The 25,568-nt window shown below is 26.4% G+C and overlaps 1 protein-coding gene and 1 long non-coding RNA gene across 5 annotated transcripts in view; one reads left to right on the top strand and one right to left on the bottom strand.

The window, feature by feature from the left end:
* Nucleotides 1–3,520: 3,520 nt before the first annotated feature.
* LOC135925761 (uncharacterized) lies at nucleotides 3,521–3,930 on the bottom strand. Its single transcript, XR_010571724.1, has 3 exons — nucleotides 3,852–3,930; nucleotides 3,657–3,776; nucleotides 3,521–3,579 (listed from the first exon to the last, which is right to left on the bottom strand). It is a non-coding gene; the product is annotated as an uncharacterized LOC135925761 (long non-coding RNA).
* Nucleotides 3,931–7,907: 3,977 nt separating this feature from the next.
* LOC135926008 (twinkle mtDNA helicase-like) overlaps nucleotides 7,908–25,568 on the top strand; it is a 36,835-nt gene continuing 19,174 nt past the window's right edge. For 2 of the 4 annotated variants that reach the window (XM_065461642.1, XM_065461644.1), the window contains exons 1-9: nucleotides 7,908–8,037; nucleotides 8,080–8,157; nucleotides 8,234–8,379; nucleotides 15,714–15,883; nucleotides 15,928–16,141; nucleotides 16,289–16,419; nucleotides 16,463–16,640; nucleotides 23,973–24,176; nucleotides 24,692–24,765. In XM_065461642.1, coding sequence (XP_065317714.1) covers nucleotides 8,016–8,037; nucleotides 8,080–8,157; nucleotides 8,234–8,379; nucleotides 15,714–15,883; nucleotides 15,928–16,141; nucleotides 16,289–16,419; nucleotides 16,463–16,640; nucleotides 23,973–24,176; nucleotides 24,692–24,765 — 1,217 coding nt within the window. In that variant the 5' untranslated portion in view covers nucleotides 7,908–8,015. The remainder of the gene's footprint in view (nucleotides 8,038–8,079; nucleotides 8,158–8,233; nucleotides 8,380–15,713; nucleotides 15,884–15,927; nucleotides 16,142–16,288; nucleotides 16,420–16,462; nucleotides 16,641–23,972; nucleotides 24,177–24,691; nucleotides 24,766–25,568) is intronic. The other 2 variants (XM_065461643.1, XM_065461645.1) reach the window with 2 other exon arrangements.

Here is a 25,568-nt window from a genome sequence, read left to right on the forward strand (position 1 = left end):
AACGTCCATGGCAATCGCCACGACTCTCATTGTGACCATCATCAAAGCCCTGATTGACGGGATGACTGCTCTAGAGGTGATAACCGAACCAACTATTCCCGTCGTGGTCAGCAAAGACACAACCCTTAAAATATTAATGGTTTTCCAAAATATTCGTCGAGGCCCAACCAGTACAAAAATGATAATAATACTTACAATAGATATTCTGATTACAAAGATCGTGATTGTCAATTGAATACGAACCATGCTATTAACATCGAAGTAATTGATGATGATGACGACTCAAACACAGACCTTAAAGAATATAATCTGCAGAATTTGGAAGTGTACAATCTGGAGGTCAAGGATACCATATATGACGCGTACAACATGACAACATCAACAACATACCCACGTTGATGCAAGTTGACACCGGTGTAACGTGTGAAAATGATCTGTGAGATTTCGAAATCTCACACCATCAAAATCCCACGGATGGGTTGTGAGATTTTGATTTAAATGGCCCCCAATGTTTTTGAAGCGATAAATTAAAAGTAAAAGTTTTCATGACAAGTATTTAAAATTACTAGTATTATAATATAGTGACAATAATTATATACACCCTAACTGTCTAATTATAATCTTTGATTGCTTTGCAAGATATATATGTTTCATTTCAAGAGTTCATTTGTATTTTTAGATTAATAAGTCGAATACTGGGATTAAATAAACACCATTAAGCAATAAAGTAAAGGTTTTATATAATTTCTATTTATAATATATATAAATTAAATTGCATATAATTTACATAAAACATAATTAAAAATAATATAATTTATAATTATATAATTAAAAATAAAATTCTATAATTGAGTCCCCAAAAAGGAACCATAATTTTGTCTAAAAATTTCTATTTGAATTTTTTGTCTAATAAAAAGGAATTCTCTTGGTTCATTTGTGAAAAGTTTGGTTTACGTCTAGGTTGCCATATAGTACAGCCTCATGCCTGCATCAAATGCAAATCACCCGTTGATTCAAAGGGTAGACATGGCTTAAATTGCATTTTTAGTCAAGGACGACAACAACGCCACTCAGCTGTAAACCATATAATAAATAGAAGCTTAACAGCTGCACACATTCCAAACAATCTTGAACCATCAAATTTATCTCAAGTAAATGGTTTAAGACCTGATGATATGACAACCATACCTTGGGCCCTCGGCAAATCACTCATATGGGACTACACGTGTGTCTCATCATACCCTTCAAACAATAATTTCAATTTAATAACACAGGCTGAAATTAAAAAGATAAACAAATACAAAAATTTTAAAAACTTCATATTCACTCCAGTAATGACTTCTATTAACGGGCATTTTTAGCCTTCAACATTTTTGTTTTAAAAAATCTTGGTAATAAAATACGACTTTTCACAAATGAACCAAGAGAATTTCTTTTTATTCGACAAATAATTCAAATATAAATTTTTAGACACAATTATGGTTCCTTTTTGGGGACTTAATTATAGAATTTTATTTTAATTATATAATTTATAAATTGCATATAATTGAATAGTCGATTATTTATAATTATATACAAATAAACTTGAATAATATAATTATGTAGCGTAGTCTTATTGGTTATATGTTACACTTACTACCTTCAAAATCTTGGTTCGAATCCCCGTACATACCTTTTTTTAAATTGAAAATCTGATTGTTTTGTTCTTTTTATTTTTCAGAAAAATCGGCTTTATATTTTTAGTCTGTATTTCATACCAAAGAGTGGGGGTGATATGGTTCAGATTATTTTAGGCTATGTGGGCTGCCTTGGCAATATATGAATATTATGTAATTTATTATTTGTAAAGGAAGTAAAAATATCCTTACTAATATTCTAATTTACACAATTATATAATATAAAACAAATTTAAGTTTAAATAGGTCCAAAACCAAAGACTACAATCTCATAACTATCCAGATTTGACATTTCCTCAGATTTCCTATATCAATATTAATTTATGATACCTCTCTTTTCTACCCTACCCTCTAAAAATCATTACCTACCCTTTTTAAATAATGCAAAGAAATGGTAAGATAAATTCTTAACTTAAATGACTTAATCATAATGCTTATTTTGTTTACCTAATATAATATTTTTTTAAAAAATCTATCTCTATATTATTTTATACTTATATTTGAATAGGGTCACATAAACTAATAAGCAAATAGACGAATAACTTTATTAATATAACTATTTATCATATAGTGCACATTATAATGTATTAGAATTTTATTTATCAGAGTTGTTAAAAGATACTTTTTAAGATCTAGATACAGATACAACGTCTAAAATAATATTAAAAATCTATCTAGATACAGATACCACATTTTTATATCTAGATACAGGATCTAGATACTTGTATCTAGATCCTTTAACAACTCTATTATTTATAAACAACAACTTTCATAAAAAAAATATATCAGCTGAATATAAATTATAATATGAATGAAATATATATTTTTATAATAAAATTTATTTGATCCTAATAAGGAAATATTAAATAATGACTAGATGGATGATAAATTATAATATGAATGAAGTATTTATATTTTTATAATAAAAATTATTTGATCCTAATAAGGAAATATTAAATAATGACTAGATGGATGATAAATTATTGCAAAAATATATATTATGACGAATATAAATTATAATAATGAAGAATTTATATTTTTATAATAAAAATTATTTAACACTAATAAAGATGTATTAAATAATGACTAGAGCGAAGATAAATGATTGCAATCAAAAACATTTTCAAAATGGTTTCCTCCATTTTTTATATAAATCAAATTATTATAAATTTTTTTAATATTATCGCAAATATAAAATGGGTCATATCGGGCCCATACAAAGTTATTATTATATTTTAAATATGTAAAAATAGGAGTATTAAGCATTGTGGCCATAGCCCTGACTTCTGTGTCAGAAGCCAATATACGTCCTGTTATAACATTATTTACGATATACGTTTTTATATCCATTTTTTTATTTGTGTCATAAATGTAATTCTGAATTACTTTTTCCATCTCAAATGTTAGCATAAATTGTGCCAACCATTGCCTGAGAATAATATGGGATGAGCCCCTGTGATCTCCACTCTAATCGCCCTAAATTTTATAAAGTAGAATAAAATGAAATTTTATATTAATATGTTCTACCTATAAAAACAATTCTCACCTTCAATACGCCCCAAGATAGTTGGTTCATCAAGTTGTTTACCATAGTCTACATCCGGACAATGTTTGGGAGGCTTAAAAGCATATATTTTGGCATGTTATTTTTTCCATACTTTTGTTGTAGGAAAAAAATAACTAGGGATATTTCTAATTTATTTATTATCATAATATCATCATCCAATTCTGTATACATAATTAATTAAAAAATAAATCAAATACATATCAGAAATAACATTACCTATGGGAGACTTTGGATCGATAAAATATGTATCAAGTGGAAAATTTTCATTTTTAAAGCCAACATTTTGGGATCCACTGTCAATAGGAAATGTATTACATATATCTTCACACAGATGTGCTGCTTATAAAAATATTTTTAAAAAACTATCATATCATTCAAAAAATAATTTGAATATATATCAAAAATAATATTACCTATGGGAAACTTTGGATCGATAAAATCTGTATCAAGTGGGAAATTTTCATCTTCAAAGCCAACATTCTGGGAACCACTGTCAATAGGAAATGTATTACATATATCTTCACACAGATGTGCTGCTTATAAAAATATTTTTAAAAAATTATCATAATTCAAAAAATAATTTGAATATATATCAAAAATAACATTACCTATTGGAGACTTTGGATCGATAAAATCTGTATCAAGTGGGAAATTTACATCTTCAAGCTGAACATTTAGGGAACCAATATCTAAAGGCAATACATTATAATAAAAACATTTAAAATAATTATAATGATATTAAATATTAACCTTTGTATCTAAAAAAAATAAATTCTTTTAGATTGCGTAGATTGTATTTTGTTTTCAAAATAACTTTATTTGTTGGTATTAATTCATATACACCTTGATATACAATAAATAATTTATATAATATAATTATTACCCTTATCAAATATTTTATTGATCAAATAAGGGCCAATCCAGGGGTTCAACATTCCCCCCCTTCCTATCTGACCTTTTATGATTCCATGCAAGAACCTTTTGTCCCACAACAAAAGATTTTGCACCATTAGTCCTCTTCTGATAATCATTTCTCTGTTTGAGCTGAGCTGTGCCAATATTTTGTATAGCCAGCTCTGTTATTTTCTATAGATGCGCCATTTTTATATCTAACTCTTCCCTTAGACATTCGTCAATTGTTATTTTTGCCATGACCTCTGGTAAGGCTAATACATCATTAATTTTATTTTGTAACTAAATAATAATTAAAAATAAAATTATTAAGATTATCTCTATTGTAAGAGGACGTCGCGGTTTCTGACCACACATCAGAGTCAGTTGGAATATCCAAAACCGATTTTGCTATTCGGTTCTGGATTGTCCTATTAACTCTCTCAACCAAACCATTTGCTTGTGGGTAGTAGGCGGAGGTTATTCTCTGTACTATCCCACAATATTTATGGAATTCTGTACAAACATTGTTACAGAATTCCCTACCCTGATCATTTATCTGAATTTATATATTATATATTTTAGTTTTATTAAATTAAAAACAAATAAAATTCAAAGTCAAAATTGATATTTTTAATTTTATTACTTCATAACATTGGTGGGTGTTGACAATAATAAGGCTTTCACAACAGATTTAGCTGTTTTATCCTTTATAGGAATGGTCATTAAATATTTTGAAAATAACATATTGAACATAAAATATATTTAAAATTTTCTCTAGACTTTGGCATCTGGATTAAATCGATGCCAATTTGATACCAAGACTTTGGTACTATCTTTATATTATGCAAAACATTTGAAGTTTTATCAAAACGACTGTTTGATTTTTGACAAACCTCACAGGATTTGATAAACTCCCTAATGTGTATATTACTTCCTAACCAATAAAAGCTATAAAAAAATTAATTAAGATAATGTTGCAAATGTTTACTTTTCAGTTATTATTTGATTAGTTTTATTTATACACAGATGCCCTCCCATGGAAATACCTGGAACTGTAGATACACCTCCCCCCCCCTCCCCTCATGTATCATCTTCAAAAATAATATATTATTAAATTATATACATAATAATAAGCAGAAAAAATAAAAACAATAAATGGCTTAAAGATTTATAATGCTAAATAATAATGAAAAATTGCATTAAAAATTTTATATTTATACATTATAAAGTATCTGACATTTACTTTCACCCAAAGTGCTAACTTCTGCAATGTTAAATTTTATATTTATAATAATATCAGGTGATGTTGCAGAAATAATAAACTATGTGATAATCTAAATTAAATTTTAGTTGTATAAATAGCACTTATCTTATAATGCCTATATGTAAAATCTTAGTAAATATATTAAATGTTCTTATATATATACTAACATAAAATACATTAAAATAATTTGAAATAAAAAATACAATTACATCCTAATTTACCTATAAAATAAATTATTTAAGACTTAAACAAAAATATATGAAATGTTCTAATCAAATTTAATAATTATCCTAAATTAAAAAAAAAAATTAATATATTTATAAATCCATATACATTATGACAATTTGAAATAAAAAAATTTCTAAAATTTACTTTCCCCTATCATGTAGTAAAGATTGTCATCTTTTAACTTGTAAGCCGTGCATTTTCTAATAAAGTTAGATATATTGACATTAAGTGGAATTTTTGAAAATTCATTTATTTTGGAAAAATTATCACTAAACATATTGAATTCGTAATGTAAGATTTTAAAAAAATACATGAGATTTTGAAATATTGAATAGCCGTGAGATTCTGAATATTTAAATGGCCCCCAATGTATTTGAAGCGATAAAAATCAAAATATCATGAAATCACTTTCACACGGTATGAGCCGTGAGATTTTGATGGTGTGAGAATTCGAATCACTTTCACACGCTACACCGGTACCAGGTACACTATACTTCTGAAGCTGACAGCTAAGACTCTAGGCATAATTGCGATACGTAAGACGGACATGAGACTCACTGGTTATCACGGCAGCGCTATAAAAATATTAGGCCTTGCCAATGTAAACGTTAAGTATGAAGGAAACTCACATACACTGGAGGCCATTGTAGTGGATTGTGATAAGATCCCCATGCTAGGACGTATGTGGCTCCACACCTTCAACAACATTTTAAAAACGTACTTTATGGGTAATGTAGAGAATGATCTCGAGAAGATAATCTCGACAACAATTTAAGACCTCGAATCAACTTATTCCTACAAACCCAAAATGATCAGACAATTGAAAGTTCACTTGAAGCCCTATGCTGTGCCTAAGATCGTACCTTCAAGGAGAATTCCGTGCGCTAAAATATATGCAACGACTTATAAATTATTTTGCTGTATGAAGCACGACAAAATAAACCTTGCTCGAAAGGAATCTAGATGTCCGATGCCATGCACAAGCGCTCCGGTTTGGATATTAGCTAGAGGTTGTTTTTACTTTACCAAGCCATCGTTCGGTTTGAAAATAAGACTGCACCATGAACATGGGTGGCGTATTGCTTGGTGATCATGAATGTTAATCGTTACCACTCAACTTATCCAAGGAAATCATAAGCTGAATTTCTTTGGAGGGTGGAATGTTGAATATGTTGATCGATGTTATTTTATTATTTAATTTGGCAATTGATTTATTTTATATTATATCAATTATATTTAAATTTAATCGGTGAAAATTTTATATTAACATTTTTTTATATAAATCAATTTGTATTAGTTATTTTTTTTATTATTGTTTAAAAAAAGATATATAAAGGGATAAAAAAAATGTAATTGAGCTGGAAAAATAAAAATGTAATTTATCATATAATAAAATTTAAATTATGATTAAAAATAAAATGTATTATAATTATCCAACTATAATAAAACGTGGAATTATTTATAATTCAACATTAAGCAATAATCAAAACAGTATAACCATAATTTAATTGTCTAAAAATGTTTTTTATTCATATAGTAAAACATATAAGCAGTGGAGTAACTACGGGGGGTGGTTTTCGGGTTTGGACCCCTCCCAGAGCAAATTTTTTTTTAGGTTATACGTTCAAAAGACTTAAAAGTGACTTTATATCAAATAAATACCATTAATATTTATATTTTTCTGGTTTTGATGTTAGTGGAAGGATATTATATTACTATTGAAATTATTCTGGATAATATTATTAGAAAGTCATTGAGAATAATCTACTAAATTATAATAACATATTAATGATGCATTTAAAAAATATATTTATTATATTATCGAAGATATGGTTATGATTTGTAAGATTAACCCGGCCGAAGGCCGGGCAAAAGGGCCGAAGGCTCGTATAAGGAGGTTTGGAAAGCGAATCCCCCAGACTTTTATATGTATGGACCCCCTCTAAGGAAAATTGCTAACGCCACTCCATATAAGTAAATATAATTTGGGATATAATATAAATATATATAAATATATATATATATTATTGATATATAATAATAATAATAAAAATATACGAAATTTATGAAATTATCATATGTTTCTTTGGTAATAGGTCCATACATAAAATGACCACCAGTAACTTCAATTTTTGCCACTTCAAATACATTAATCGGCAGTCTATAATCGTTTTAATGTCATTGGTTGACTATCACTCTTATTTATTCGGTCAAAATTTAAATGTTTAAAAAATTTTGTAGACACCTAGAAACTTTTCAAAGTATCTTGGTAAATAACTCAGATATCAATAATACTTTACGTTCACATAAAATTAATTTTGCTCTTGGTAAAACATGTTTTAAATTAAAATGTTTTGTATGCGATCAAGCAATTGATAACCATTATATGTTTATAAATCAAAAAACAGGTATATATTAATTTATCTACTCCCATAAAAACAATTGCTTAGGTTGGTTTATATGTCAACAAGGGAAATTTTGGGGTGATTGGCTACACTTAAAGGAGTATTTTAATAAGGATCTTACAAGTAATAAACATTTCTAATATATAAATTTTATTTTGTCAATAATTTCTTAATGTAAACTAATTTTTGAAAAATTTAGAAAATGGTTACAAAAATATTAAATACAATATGGAACGAGTGTTTGAAATGGAAAAACCAAATTTAAACATTTACAATAATGCTACATCTTTTCAAAGACTTGATGTAATATTAAAGAAAAAAATTAAACCAAATTTTGACCTTATGGTATGCTAAATGAGATTAATTATATATATGTAGTTCAATTAATTAAACAATAAATTTATGATGTAATTAATGACAATCAATGTATCTAAAATAAATTATTAAATTCAACAAATAAATTATATGTAAATAATAGGAAAAAATTATTTGTCAAATATCTTTTCATTATTTGATCAAATTATTCATGAATTATTGTATTTATTTCTAAGTATTCAACATGTTTCTTATGAAACATTATTTTTTACCAGGAATGTGAACCTGGACCTTGAACCCTCATATTTGGCTAAACCCAGACCTGGACCCCTTTTAAAAGGGGAGAGTCCAAGGGTTCTAGGCAGGGGTTCGAACCAAACTGAACTGAACTGCTAAACTGGAATGAAGCATTATGATTTTCTGAACCGTAACCTTAACCGAACCGTTATAAAGAAAATATAAAAAGGGCGAACCGAACCGTTATAAATATTTTGAACCGGTTCAAAACGCTTTTAAAAAATAATTAATTTTAAATTATTAATCTAAATTTTAATTTTCCTTGGGAAAAGTTTTTAAATTGGTGATTTCTTTTTAAATTAAAAATTTTTATATTATCAACATTATATATCAATTAATACCAAGTTTATTGTTTTTTTTCTTTAAATACTTATTTTATTAGAGATTAGGCTAATTATCTGTTAATTAGATAAGATATCTTAAAATCACACATAATTATTCTTGGCTAAATTAACAAGTTTATATATATAAGTTATTAATAAACTTTTATAATAATACTTGCTAATAATTTAGGAAAAAATTAAATAAATCTACTATTAATAACTAACATCTAATAGAAATCAAGTACTTTTTACATTCATTTTTATATTATATGGTTTATTTTTTATCTCATTATAAAAACTTGGATCATAGAATTTAAATGACAATAAATAAAATGGTCAGCAATTTTGCTTTTGATGATTCATTAAAAAAATAAATTTAAATGATTAAATTTTAATGATATATTTTCTCTAAATAAGCAAGATTATAAACAAAAAATTAATATTTAAATATACCTTCATACGTTTTAGGAAATTACTGTTGGGTTGATTGTGGCCCTTTACGATTTGATCGTGGGAACACAATCAGCGCTTGTGGTTTTAAATTTTGAATTGAATATTGATAATTGAAATTTATACCGATCTGATCTGATCCTATCCGATATTTTTTATTGTTTTCCGTTATTTTATGATTGTATATATAATCATATAATTTTTTTTATTTTATAAATAATTTCATAATAAAAATTAATGAAAGGAACTAAAATACAATTTATTTGTTGTAATGTTTAAAAAAATAGTTAAAAATTTTACACTATTTTTTGTTATATTATATGCAACAAGAAATGTATTTTGAAATATCTAACGAATCATATTAAACTACTGTTATTAAACATAAGATTTTGGTAAATTACTCAAGCATATTAATTTTGCCCACAACAGCAGAAAGGCTTAAATTTTTATTGGCGAAATTTTGGGAGGGCCTCCTTTGATCGTATTATTTTGATCGTAAAATGGTCCATTTTGTCCATTTTAGGTCAAAATGGACGATTTTTTCAATTTATAGGTTAGGGTTAGGGTTATAAATGATTTTAATTTACCGCGATTAATAGACCAATCAGAAAAAAATGGACAAAATTTACGATCAAATGACTTTACGATCAAAGTTAGGCAAATCGAAATTTTGAGGCGATTCTAGGGAATTATTTTTCAAAGATTATTATTGGGTATTTTTTTTGCCGGGGAATTATTTTCCGCTTTCCATTTTAAATGAGTTTTTGGTTAATAAAAAATAATATACACTTAATCATTCATAAAAGTTAGTTGGTTTATTTTAACCCTTTCGCGCCCGGCTTTTTTTCCCTCGATGAAAATTTTTTTTTTTAATAGATACTTATTATAGACACAAATAACACATTTTTATCAAAAAAACTTATTTCGAGTATTTCTATCAAAAAATATTCAATGATTCCAAATGTCATCAATAGGCAAAATGCAAGTTCATTTAAACAAATATTTTATTTTTTATAAAATGACAAATAACAATTTCGTTTATTATTTAAACATAAATAAATATTACACTTTTGACACATAATTCTTGAATATGCATCTACGCAATACTTGCACCTTTGTTTAATTGTTACGGGCTTTGGGAAATGACCTACTTGGTCATATCTTATATCCGATATGGGGACAAAATTTATGGCTTTTCTTCTCTTTACAACTATACTGGAAGGTCTTCCAGTCTTCTTGTTATTATCCTTTCCTGCTAGCATCCCCTTTTGCTATTTGAGATTTAAATACCAATAATGTCATAAATTTGATATTAGAGCCATGCATTTATTACTCAAGAATCCAATAAATGGAAAACCATTCGCATATAATATCTTTTCCATTTATCTGTCCTATATAACTCCACCATCATATCGTGAAGATCTACTCCACCCATTCCCTCATAGTTTATAATTATAGCGGGCATTTCTACATTTATAAAGGTTTTGTCCAAGGATGCGAACCCGACAAAATTTTTGCCCGGGTTCGGTTCGGAGTATAAAAAAAGGTGGGTTCGGTTCGGGTTCGGTTCAGGGAAATATTTTTGAACCCGAGTTTGGTTCGGGTTCGGTTCGGGTTCAAGAATTTTTGAGTTGATAAAAAAGATTCTATATTTAAATCATAATAAAAAACTAGACATAAATTTGATATAAAAAATAAATTTTTTATTTTATTTATAGGCAAATATAGTTAAAAATACAAAGCATATAGTCATGTATCAATTTTAAAAATTTTATTTAGACGTATTAGCATAATATCTTTTAAGAGTTGTTCACTCATCCTCGATCTATGTGGTGAAAGAATGAATTTCAAATGTGAAAAAGATCTTTCAACGCTAACCTCTGTTAAATGTATTTATATGTGAAAATATGATAAATTAACTTGGGTTGCAGGAACAGCAAATAAGATTTTAGATAAAATATATAATTCAGGGTGTTCCAGCTTAGCAGACTCCCAAAAATGCAAAATATTTTCCTTCTTATCTAATCTTTTATAATCGCTAAATCCAGTAATTATTGTTCCAATACTTTTCTCAGCAATCGTTGGCCCTCTTTTAAGTATTTTTTCCTGCCTTTCTTTAAGTTGTATCAATTTCTCTAAATCATCTTCTTGTTCAATAACTTCATCGGAACTAATATCATCAGATAAAATCGGCGTTGTTAAGCTTTTAATTCGTCTCCATAAATTGACATGATGCCTTTTCGCACAAATCATATCATCATCACTAAGTAATACCTGTAATATTTAAGGATTTATATTGTTTATATTTAAATATTCTATAAAATAACATTTTTAATATAAATCTAAAATAATTAATTTACTAAGCTTTTAATTAACCTTGTATCTTGGGTCGAGGTATATGGCAGCTAAGAGAATTTCGTTCTTTATAAACCATTTTTCTCTGTTCTTAAGACAAGAATATAGTAATTGAGCAAAATGGTTTGGATTTTTTTCCAGTTCGATGCAGCATCTTAACCATGCTGCATAAAAATCTGTCAGTGTTAGCTGTTCAGATTGGAATTGTTTGGTTGCGATTTTTAGCGATTTTAAAATTTCAGCAATCGTTATAATCTCTTTCCAATCTTCAGTCAATAAATAATCAGATTGCTAAAAAAATCTTCGATATTGGGTTTTAGTAAAATCAGCCTTTCTAACATATCATGGGTTGAATGCCATCTGTGGCAATCTAACACAGGCTTAGGGAGTATCATATTTTTTAATAACTTTTGGTAAGTGGGATGTCTTAATTTTAAATTTAGGCTCCTAGCTTTTGCAATGGTTTCCACAATAGGTGATAATTTTATAGCATTTTGAAGTGCCAGCTGAAGTGTGTGAGCTGCACACAGTACACTATAAATCGGATAGGATATAATAGTTGATAAAAAAGTATTTTGTATATCATCAATATCATATTTATATACATATACATCCATATTTTCCTCATCTGCTGATTCACTCCTATCATAATCAGTTTCAGGTTGCAGGAGCTTTATAGCTCTTAAAAAATTACAACCATTATCAGAAGTAATTGTGTATATTTGTTCAATATTAATTTTAAATTTTAGTAAAGTTTTTAATATATTCTCTTTTATATATTCTCCTGTACATCTCTCTTTCAGCTCTACAATTCCAAGAGTCCACAAATTTATAATGGACTTTGATATATTGAATATTTACACCAAGATTTGACCTATCTAGTCGTTGAACTGCATCAACTCTTAAACTTATTAATTTTCCTTCTACCTCTCTCGATATTTTGTCTTTAATTGATTGGGCTGTTTTATTAATAGTTCTGGATAAATTTTCTTTGTTTATAACTAAATTGAGCCCAGATAGGAGTGGATTTATAATTCTTTGAAATCCCGAATCTTCAATAATTGATAAAGGCCGGCCATTTACAGTAACAAGTTCTAGTATAGAACTCATCAAATCATTAGATGATATATTTAAACTTATATGCTTTATTGGAAAAAAGGTTCTATATTAATTTTAGGTTTTTTTGCCAATAACAATTCCTGATATTTGGTTTTTTCATTTAAATAATTTAAATATTCATTGTTGTGATTTCTTTCCAGGTGTCTTTCTAAATTTGACAAGTGATTACCAGACATTTTTACTTTGCAATATGAACATATTGATTTTTTTTCTATTGTATTAAGGGTAAAATGCTTATCAAATATGACTTTATCTTTAATCTTAAATCTATATAAAGAGAACAATTTTTTTAAATAGCAATGATTTCAGAATTAAAAAAGAGATATTTATAAATTTAATTTCATTTATAATATGCACTTCATTAATATCTTGCAAAAATTAATCTGAACCAAAAATAAATGATTAGCATATATAAATTTTAAAATCATTTTAATAAGTTCACAAAAACTGCCCTACATTTAACAATTTTTAAGTTAGATGTTTAGAATTTTTTAAATTAACAATATAATAATTTTTACTTTGATTTGTTAACCATTTTCTTCTAATTAATAATCTTTAAGAATCATAAGATAAAAATTTAAAAATAAATGGCGTAAATTAATTCAATTGTTTAAAATTTTTTAACACTCCAATAGGAATCGAGAATAAATTTAAAAATGGCATAAATGAATTAAGTTGTTTAAAATTTATTAACACTTCATTTAATTGGAAATTTGAAAATATAATATTTGTATTTACATATATTAATATATGATTTTAAATAATACACTGAACCCGGTTGAACCCGGGTTCAAATAAAATTCTTGGGTTCGGTTCGGGGTTTTGAAAATTTTATAAATGGGGTTCAGGTTCGGTTCGGGTTCAGAGTTTTTTTCTAAAAACCCGGGTTCACTTCTCCGGGTTCGGGTTCGGTTCGAATCCCTGGTTTTGTCCGATACAGACCATCGTTTATTGGTCGTAGGTAAAACACCTATAAAATTAGATATTGTAATAACAGCTTTGTTGTCCTGCCATTTGCAGATAATAATACCGTTTTTTTCACTTTTATAATCTACAGCGCCTCTTTCTTCCTTTTTTTAAAGCATTTTAGTTATAGTAGTATCTTCGATTATATCCTCCAATTCAAGACCTAGTTCATTTGTAATATAAGATGAGGTTGGCAAATCATCTCCTAGCAAAGGATAATAATTGTCTTCTTCATCTGAGCTCTCTATATCAGCTTCAGAAATATCACCTTCGGGGATAAGTGTAGTCATATCTAAATGCATAGTTATTAAAAAGTATCTCATATTATTACATGTTATATATATAAAATATTTATTAGGACCTCTCCCTATATCCAAGAAAACTATTAGACATTAAATAATCAATACAGTTAACTATTATCAAAATATAATCTGATTACCCCCCCCCCCCCTTCCGTTTTAACCCTAAATCTAAATATCCTAAATAATTTGACTAAAATTCCCATTTATTGATAAAAAATATTTTAGTGCATAAGAAATGACCATTGATGCCAAATGGCATTATGCTCAAATTCCAGCACCTAAAATGTTTTAAAAGATGATAATTTTTATATAAAAATATTAATATATATATATTATTAATAAAATTATTACTTATATTTTTAGCAAGTTTTGATAACCGAAAAAATGAATTAAAATTTTGGCGCGAAAATGGTATGAAAAAATTGTTTTTTAAAACTATAATATGATATAATAACATATGAAACAAAAGAGTTAGTGATAAAATACGAAAGAGCAAATATTAAAAATGAAATATATGATTTCAATAATTATCAGTGGCCATTTTTAATGCATATAAATTACTATTGAAAAATTATGATTCCAAAAGTTATCCATGGGCGCGAAAGGGTAATAAAAAATATTATATTTTTATAACATTGATACAAAGATAGATGGTAAATAAACAGTTATAATATTGGATCGGAATCTGATCGGATTTTTTAGTAATATTGGAAATATTCGGATCAAATCGGTGAAAAATTTGTGAATCGCTCAGCCCTATATATGTAATTACGAAATGTAACTACAAATTCCTAATTACATGCCAAAAAATATAATTAATTATTAATACTAATTTATTTTTTTTAAGTGGAATTGATTACAATACCTTACAAAAAAGGGTTTGTAATTATGGATTTGTAATTAATTACTGCTCAACCTTGCTAGTTACATTGAGAATTACTTTATATATATTCAACATTTTTAATATAATCTTTTTATAAATAATTTTGTGATATAAAAATTTTAATTAAAGGAAATTAAAAATAATTGCATCATAAATATTTAATTATTTTTTATAATAATCCGGGCTTAATAAATTTTTAGTTGATTTTATTAATAATATATTTTCAAAGTGTCTAAAAGGTGTATAAATAAACTTCCCTAAACTAAACAAACTTTCTACAGGAGTGCTTGATGTAATTGAAACATTTTATATGAACAGTAGTTTCAAACTTGAAAATCATCTTATAAACATTTAACATGTATTTTAAAAAGTAACTTTTAGTTATTTTTTCGCATAAATTTAACTAGTCATTTAACAACACTAGCTTGTAGATATACTTATCAGAACACTATGTCCCCTTAGTCAAAATACTTAGCAGTATTATAAATGAATCACATTTTAAAATTATCTGGAGATGGGGGGGGGGGCGATACCATCATTACCCTAAGACTGAGTTCATTCTTAAAAAAAATCCAATCGAATAATTGTTTTTCATAACGAATCAAATAATTTATTTATATTTATTACTATTTAGTTCTAATCGTGATTTATAAAATTTTTAATTTAAAGCCTATATCAGACCAAGTTCTCGAAGATTACCAAGTCAAATTGACGACCGATAAAGCAACATTATTATTGCCTTATTTCCAATTCGGTGATCATCTAGTCTCTATCAAACGCAAATATATAGCAAAATCTTACCCTGATGACACATCAGACAATGTTGAAAATTATGAAACGTTTGTTAATAGTAATTATATGATTAATATCTATTTAAACCAAGGAAAAGTATAAATGGACTTTTTGGATGGACTAAAATCACCGGAAACCACAAAGAAGTTATATTGACTTCTACAGAGATGGACGCCTTAACAATAAGTCAAATTATATTAAATAATAAACACAATTCATGTTTGACAAATATGAATGCTGATAATGTTCATGATGAATTAGCCGTTTTAACGTTGCCTAATGCCGAAAAACATTTGCCTCAAGAAGTTTGCGAATATAAATATTAATAAATTAGTGTTCCATTATTTTAAAAAAAACATTATAATTTACTCTTTTTTTTATATAAAATATTTCTATCTATTGGATTTATCAACATAAATGATAGAATATAATAACAGAATGCTTTAAATTAGATACTCCCTATGCTCGAACAATTCGATAAAATTGTATTTTGGTTCAATTCTAAATTGGACATTAGAAAATGTTGGGACAGCACTAAAAGCTTTGGCGCTAAATTGGATAACCGAAGATGTTCTTTAATATAGTAAAAGAATATATTATTTAAAGAATTATAAATTGATTTACAGTCAAAAGGAAAATGTTATAACAGAACCTGGTCATATATTGGAAAAAGGATTAAGCATTAAAGATATTATGAAAAAATCTTCTTACCCATTGAGTTCTCAAACTATAACAAATTTTCATTACATGAGAGAAGAAATTTTGTCTCAAATTAAAAATTATGAAAAGTTCCAAGGAGTTAAGGTGTATTAACGTTATAGTTGTTATGTATTATTATTTTATCGTGAGTCGCTGTTGATTATCAAACTTGTAATAAGTATTGCTTTTTTTAAAAATTAGAAATTTGATTTGTATTAAGAATCTTAACTCTACTCAAATACATTATATTTTAAACGGGGTTTTTTTTGATTGATAACGGAATCTCAATTTATTTCAAATAATGATAATGCACTAATACTGAATATCAGTGTTGGCCCGATATTCATGGCGGTATCGGCCTGTGCCATTATCAAATATCAGCCTTAATGGTTAGTTGAATATCTTTAAATTTTGTATTTAAAATATTTTTATAATTTTTCGTAAAAATTGTAATTTTTTTAGTCCATTTTTAAAATTTTGTCGATCTCGTGCTTTCCTATTCTCTTATTCAGACTAAATTTTTTTAAAATGCTTTTATAACTTTTTTCCCTCTAAAAAATGCAAATGTTATTATCATCGGGCTCACCTTGCAAAAATGATAAATTAAAAATTACAATATTATGGAAACAAATGGAAGACAAATTTAAAATTAATAATTTTTATTTCATCAATTTTTATTATTCCATTAAATTTATATGTTTATATTTATTAAGCTGTGTTCTAAATATATTGATAAAAACTTCAAAATTTATAAATTTCCCTTAATAAAATTATGAAATATGTCCGAAATCTTCCATTATTATTTTTTTTAAAGTTTTGTAAAAATTAAAATAAAGAAAACACAAGAAAACAAAAAAATGAAAAAGAAAAAACTAATAAAATACAAAAAAACTAGAATAACATACGCAAAATAACAATACCGCAATATTACTTACTAGTTTTTTCATAAAATTACACAAATTTATAAATTCTAAGCAAAATTTTATTTAAATTTATTTATTTCTATTATTTAAAAAAAGCAATAAATTTTTATAAATGACGAAAAATGATTTATAACAATTTTATTTTTACATGAAAAATAACTTATATGTTAATTTTTTTCTTCAAAATTAATAAATATATTTATTTATATTTTTGATATTTAGGACACAGCCTTATATAACATTAAAAAAATGAAAATTGTTGAATTCATAGAATATGGTTGTTATTTTGTTCAGTAATTTTTGGTATATATTGGTGACAGATATCGGCCAATGGTATCAGTGCATCTCTCATTTCAAATAAATTACATTATCAAATTAACTAGTGTTGTTAAAACGCCGCGAGTCGCGACCCCGACCCAAGCTCGGGTCGTTTTATTCGACTCCGACTCAATGTTTGGGTCGTTTTTTTCGACTTCGACCCGAGTTCAAGCCGAAAAAAACGACTTCGACCCATATGGGTCGTTTTTTTCGACTTCGACCCAAGTCCAAGCCGAAAAAACGACCTCGACCCAAAATATGGGTCGTTTTTTACGACTCCGACTCAAAATTTGAGTTGTATTTTTCGACTCAAACTTGAAATTTGGGTCGTATTTTTCGACTCAAACTTGAAGTTAGGGTCGTATTTTTCGACTCCAACTTGAAGTTTGGGTCGTATTTTTCGACTCAAACTAGAAGTTTGGGTCGTATTTTTCGACTCAAACTAGAAGTTTGGGTCGTATTTTTCGACTCCAACTTGAAGTTTAGATCGTATTTTTCAACTCCAACTCAAAGTTTGGGTCGTTTTTCTGACTCAGACTCAAACATCGGGTCGTTTTATTCAATCCGACCCAAAATATGGATCGTTTTTTTTAAAGACGCCTTAAAGTTAGGGTTGCTTTTTTTCACCTAACCAAATATCTAGATCATTTTTTTCGACCAAAAGTCAAATAACATTTAGTAGATATTAATATTATAGGCGGGAAAGTTTCTTAAAGCTTCTTTAAATTATAACGCTCTGGATTAACTATTCCATCATAGTTATTTTTTAAAATTTTTAAGTAAAGATGTACCATAGAAAAGAGCCATTTGTTATGATGGTTATTTTTGAACTTTTTTAAATGAAATAGATAAAAATATATATTGTAGACATGTTAAATCAAAATTTCAGTGAAGATGTACCATAGATAAGTGACAATTGTCATAATCGCCATTTTTGAACTTTTTTGAGTTTTTTTAAAGCAAATTGCTAAAAATATATATTCTGAACATGTTAAATTAAAAATTCAGTGAGGATGTATCATAGATAGGTGACAATTGTCATAATCGTTATTTTTGAACTTTTTTCAATTTTTTTAAAGGAAATAGCTAAAAATATATATTCTAAACATGTTAAATTTAAAATTCAGTGAGGATGTATCATAGATAGGTGACAATTGTCATAATCGCTATTTTTGAACTTTTTCAAATTTTTTTAAAGGAAATAGCTAAAAATATATATTCTAAACATGTTAAATTTAAAATTCAGTGAGGATGTATCATATATAGGTGACAATTGTCATAATCGTTATTTTTGAACTTTTTTCAATTTTTTTAAAGGAAATAGCTAAAAATATATATTCTAAACATGTTAAATTTAAAATTCAGTGAGGATGTATCATAGATAGGTGACAATTGTCATAATTGTTATTTTTGTACTTTTTTTTAATTTTTTTAAAGGAAATAGCTAAAAATATATATTCTAAACATGTTAAATTTAAAATTCAGTGAGGATGTATCATAGATAGGTGACAATTGTCATAATCGCTATTTTTGAACTTTTTCAAATTTTATTAAAGGAAATAGCTAAAAATATATATTCTAAACATGTTAAATTAAAAATTCAGTGAGGATGTATCATAGATAGGTGACAATTGTCATATTCGTTATTTTTGAACCTTTTTTAATTTTTTTAAAGGAAATAGCTAAAAATATATATTCTAAACATGTTAAATTAAAAATTCAGTGAGGATGTATCATAGATAGGTGACAATTGTCATAATCTTTATTTTTGAACTTTTTTCAATTTTTTTAAAGGAAATAGCTAAAAATATATATTTTAAACATGTTAAATTAAAAATTCAGTGAGGATGTATCATAGATAGGTGACAATTGTCATAATCGCTATTTTTGAACTTTTTTAAATTTTTTTAAAGCAAATAGCTAAAAAAATATATCCTAAACATGTTAAATTAAAATATCAGTGAGGATGTATCATAAATAAGGGACAAAAAATGGTTATTATATATACGAGTAGTTAGGTACATAATAATTTTTAAGTGATAAAATGAGATTCTAATGTATTTCTTGTAATTTTAATTTATAATAAAATTCTTAAATATGTTATTGTCATAGACTGGGTTAGAAAATCAACTATCACATAAACTCCTATGTTTTATTCATATTATATTTTTAAGTTTGAGGATATTAAAATATTTCCTCTTTGAAGTTACTAGTTAGGATAAAATTTACTTGGCACATCTTACAATGATATTTATACCTTGTTTTTTTTTTCGAGAATAAATTTTATGCGATATCTCATGAAGGAAATTACAATATTATCTGCACCCATATCTTTTATATCAATCTCTATCGATGACATTTTAAATTATATTGGAAACTAGATTGTGTAGATTTCTAAATATTAATTTAAAATAAGTTGCTAGAATTAATTATAGATATATCTTAATAATTTGTATATGCATTTATTATTTAAAATCTCTCGTTTTAACCCTATTTAGCAAGAAAAATATTGACTAATCCTGAAAATTGGACAACTTTTATTAATAAAATTTATGTTACTTATTAAAATTAAATTATAATTTTAAAAACAAAAAATGAATAAAAAAAAAATTAAAATTTAATTTGGCTACCCTCAAAAATAATAAAAAAAATTTGGAAAGTTAAAAAAAATGATTATTAATCATATCCCTGACAATGAAGAAAAGAAAAAATCTCAACAAATTTGCCGTCTAGCTGGCACCACGCCAAGTAAAATAAAATATCTTTTTTAATTTTAGAATTTAAATAGTCACTTCACTTCCATATGGACTTTTTTAACTAATAAAACAATAAATTTTTTTTATAAGTATTTGCGATTTCGGATGCATTTTTTTAATATAAAATATGAATTTTTTTAAATATAATTTAGTAATTTAGGCGAGCCATATTTTTCAAAAATGTAGTGTTAAGTCGAGTTTTTTTAAGTCGTACTTTAATTCTGAGCGTTTTCCGTACTTTTGCATGATGGCTAAAGATTTTTTGTCGCAGCAAAGTACATCCGTTGAGAGCGAGCGTGTCTTCTCAAGAGGGGTGGACACCGTAACAAAGAAAAGAAATCGCATGGCCTCCGAAACACAGTGTTTATGTTTAAATTCATGGGATATCAATATCATGAATAATAAATTTTATATATAATTTTTATATCTATATATATTGTTAAATTAAATTTTTTGTACATTAATAAATATATATAATTTAAATAAAAATATTTAAACTATAAATGTATCAAATATTTAAGATGTTTTGAGCTTAGTATTCTTGTTTCGGGCTGTTGTTTTTTATGAATACTGGAGAATATTAGTGTTTTAATATTATTTGACTTTAAATTGATAACTAAAATAGTTTTTGATATTAAGATATAGAATTTTGAACACTTGAGAAAAATTACACATTAAAATTGATACTGGGATTAACTTTGAACCATGTTATAAAGCGCTTACTTTTTTTCAGGCGTTAATTATTCACTATTTTATTAAGAAGAATATTATGAGAGCAATTTTTCTCATAGATTATATAAAGGTATAGATATCTATTATCAATTTCAGGATTAGTCAATATTTTTCTTGCTAAATAGGCTTAAAACGAGAGATTTTAAATAATAAATGCATATACAAATTATTAAGATATATCTATAATTAATTCTAGCATCTTAATCTTTTAAATTAATATTTAGAAATCTACACAATCTAGTTTCCAATATAATTTAAAATGTCATCGATAGAGATTGATAAAAAAGATATGGGTGCAGATAATATATACAAAGTTATTTCTCTGTACAATGATATGTAATTTCCTTCATGTATATCGCATAAAATTTATCGAAAAAAAAACAAGTATAAATATCATTGTAAGATGTGCCAAGTAAATTTTATCCTAACTAGTAACTTCAAAGAGGAAATATTTTTATATCCTCAAACTTAAAAATATAATATGAATAAAACATAGATGAGTTTATGTGATAGTTGATTTTCTAACCCAGTCTATGACAATAACATTTAAGAATTTTATTATAAAATTAAAATTACAAGAAATATATTAGCATCTCATTTTATCACTTAAAGATTATTATGTACCTAACTACTCGTATATATAATAACCATTTTTTGTCCCTTATCTGTGATACATCCTCACTGAATTTTTAATTTAACATGTTTAGAATATATATTTTTAGCTATTTCCTTTAAAAAAATTGAAAAAAGTTCAAAAATAGCGATTATGACAATTGTCACCTATCTATGATACATCCTCACTGAATTTTTAATTTAACATGTTTAGAATATATATTTTTAGCTATTTCCTTTAAAAAAATTGAAAAAAGTTCAAAAATAAAGATTATGACAATTGTCACCTATCTGTGATACATCCTCACTGATATTTTAATTTAACATGTTTAGGATATATTTTTTTAGCTATTTCCTTTAAAAAAATTTGAAAAAGTTCAAAAATAGCGATTATGACAATTGTCACCTATCTATGATACATCCTCACTGAATTTTAAATTTAACATGTTTAGAATATATATTTTTAGCTATTTCCTTTAAAAAAATTGAAAAAAGTTCAAAAATAAAGATTATGACAATTGTCACCTATCTGTGATACATCCTCACTGATATTTTAATTTAACATGTTTAGGATATATTTTTTTAGCTATTTCCTTTAAAAAAATTTGAAAAAGTTCAAAAATAGCGATTATGACAATTGTCACCTATCTATGATACATCCTCACTGAATTTTAAATTTAATATGTTTAGAATATATATTTTTAGCTATTTCCTTTAAAAAAATTGAAAAAAGTTCAAAAATAGCGATTATGACAATTGTCATCTATCTATGATACAACCTCACTGAATTTTTAATTTAACATGTTTAGAATATATATTTTTAGCTATTTCCTTTAAAAAAATTGAAAAAAGTTCAAAAATAACGATTATGACAATTGTCACCTATCTATGATACATCCTCACTGAATTTTTAATTTAACATGTTTAGAATATATATTTTTAGCTATTTCCTTTAAAAAAATTTCAAAAATAAAGATTATGACAATTGTCACCTATCTATGATACATCCTCACTGAATTTTAAATTTAACATGTTTAGAATATATATTTTTAGCTATTTCCTTTAAAAAAATTGAAGAAATTTCAAAAATAACGATTATGACAATTGTCACCTATCTATGATACATCCTCACTGAATTTTTAATTTAACATGTTCAGAATATATATTTTTAGCAATTTGCTATAAAAAACTCAAAAAAGTTCAAAAATGTCGATTATGACAATTGTCACTTATCTATGGTACATCTTCACTGAAATTTTGATTTAACATGTCTACAATATATATTTTTATCTATTTCATTTAAAAAAGTTCAAAAATAACCATCATAACAAATGGCTCTTTTCTATGGTACATCTTTACTTAAAAATTTTAAAAAATAACTATGATGGAATAGTTAAATCAGAGCGTTATAATTTAAAGAAGCTTTAAGAAACTTTCCCGCCTATAATATTAATATCTACTAAATGTTATTTGACTTTTGGTCGAAAAAAATGATCTAGATATTTGATTAGGTGAAAAAAAGCAACCCTAACTTTAAGGCGTCTTTAAAAAAAACGATCCATATTTTGGGTCGGATTGAATAAAACGACCCGATGTTTGAGTCTGAGTCAGAAAAACGACCCAAACTTTGAGTTGGAGTCGAAAAATACGATCTAAACTTCAAGTTGGAGTCGAAAAATACGACCCAAACTTCTAGTTTGAGTCGAAAAATATGACCCAAACTTCAAGTTGGAGTCGAAAAATACGACCCTAACTTCAAGTTTGAGTCGAAAAATACGACCCAAATTTCAAGTTTTAGTCGAAAAATACAACCCAAATTTTGAGTCGGAGTCGTAAAAAACGACCCATATTTTGGGTCGAGGTCGTTTTTTTCGGCTTGGACTTGGGTCGGAGTCGAAAAAACGACCCATATTTTGGGTCGAAGTCTTTTTTTCGGCTTGAACTCGGGTCGAAGTCGTAAAAAACGACCAAAACTTTGAGTTGGAGTCGAAAAAAACGACCCAAAATTTGGGTGAGCTCTGTTCGAGCCGACTCGGCTAAGCCGATTAACAACACTAAAATTAACGAATAAATAAATAATTTAAACTGAAATTTAGTGGACAAAGTTTCCTTTACTCAATAAAATTCTGAAAGGGCATCGCAGAGGTGAGTTGACAATATTTACTGGACCGACCGGCTCTGGGAAAACGACATTTGTTAGTGAATATTCTTTGGATCTATGTCTAAAAGGGGTAAAAAATATGTTACTATGTAAAATTTATGATTCTATAGGGAAATCGATTCAGGCAGGTTACATCATGGTATATATTTTACTAAGTTATGCTTTTTAACTATTATCTTAATTATAAAGTATCTTTTGACTAGTAATAAATAAATTTAGTGTTGTTAAAATGGGAGAGTTGAAAACGGCTTACTTAATTTTTTATCCAGAATATATTACGCAAGCTTAAAGATTTTACTCGTAGATGACACAAGGTTTGAACATTTATTTTAGAAATCTTGAGGTAGTGTTAAACGGCTCGTCTTGAGCCGATTTTTAAAAATCGCTAACTCAATATTTCACTCAGAAATATATTACGCAAGCCTGATGATTTTGCTCATAGAAGGAACAAAGGTCTAGATATATATATTATCGAAATCTCGAGGCCTAGGCAATATTTTTCTGGCTAAAATATTGAGTTAGCCGTTTAAAAAGTCGGCTCAAAACGAGCCATTTAACAACACTATCTTGAGTTAGTCAATATTTTTTTGGCTTAAAAATCGGCTCAAATCGAATCCTTTAACAACACTATAAATTTTAAAAAATGAAACAAAGGTCAATACTTTATGGGGAAGCTTCGAAATAGCAAATAATCGATTGGCCAGACTCATGCTACATCAGTATTCCGGGTATCATATTATTTTAAATATTAATATATGCCAGAATTATTAAAAGATCTTTTTCTAATGTATCTAGATAGATATAAAATATTTAAAAAGGTATATAGATACAGATACAACATTACAAATGTATTTAGATATAGATAAAAAAATTAAGGTATATTTTTGGTACAATTTTTTTAGATCTAGCCCATGGCCCTGTATTACTATTATGGACTGAATTTTTATAAAGGTTTATAGAGAAGAAATATCAAACTCAAAATAGTTATATATCTTTTTTTAATATTATGCATTAAATTTAAATATTCAGAAATAACTTTGTTAATGTTTTATTTCATAATGTCATTATTTATATCCAAAAAAAATTATTTTTATTATTTTCTAAAAAATTGAAAATGTAGGCACTTTTCTTATTCATACCTCATAAAATAAAGGATAAATTTCTCATGCAACCAGGATCAAATAAAGGAGAAATTTATGATTCCTTATCAATCTTGACGGGCAATTCGCTAGTTTAAAATAAATGGGCCGGTTAATAATGTGATGGGTGCTTAAAATTTTGACAAGTTATTGATTTAGCAGGCGCATAGCCATAAATTTTCTACGTTGGTGGTGAATAATTTTCTTATTTTGAAATTATTTTTTTTGGTACATTAAATAATTATTAGAATTCATCATCATATAAATTTTGTTATAACTATTTATTAGAACTAGTGCTGTAAATAAAAAGTAACGTCGTTACTAATGGCGTTACCTTTTTTGAAGAAAAGAAACTTCATTCGTTACCATCTTCTAGAGGTTACGAGTTATGC

Source organism: Gordionus sp. m RMFG-2023, chromosome 3, assembly GCF_954871325.1.
Source record: "Gordionus sp. m RMFG-2023 chromosome 3, tfGorSpeb1-WG-v2, whole genome shotgun sequence".
NCBI classification, from domain to species: Eukaryota; Metazoa; Nematomorpha; class Gordioida; order Chordodea; family Parachordodidae; genus Gordionus; species Gordionus sp. m RMFG-2023.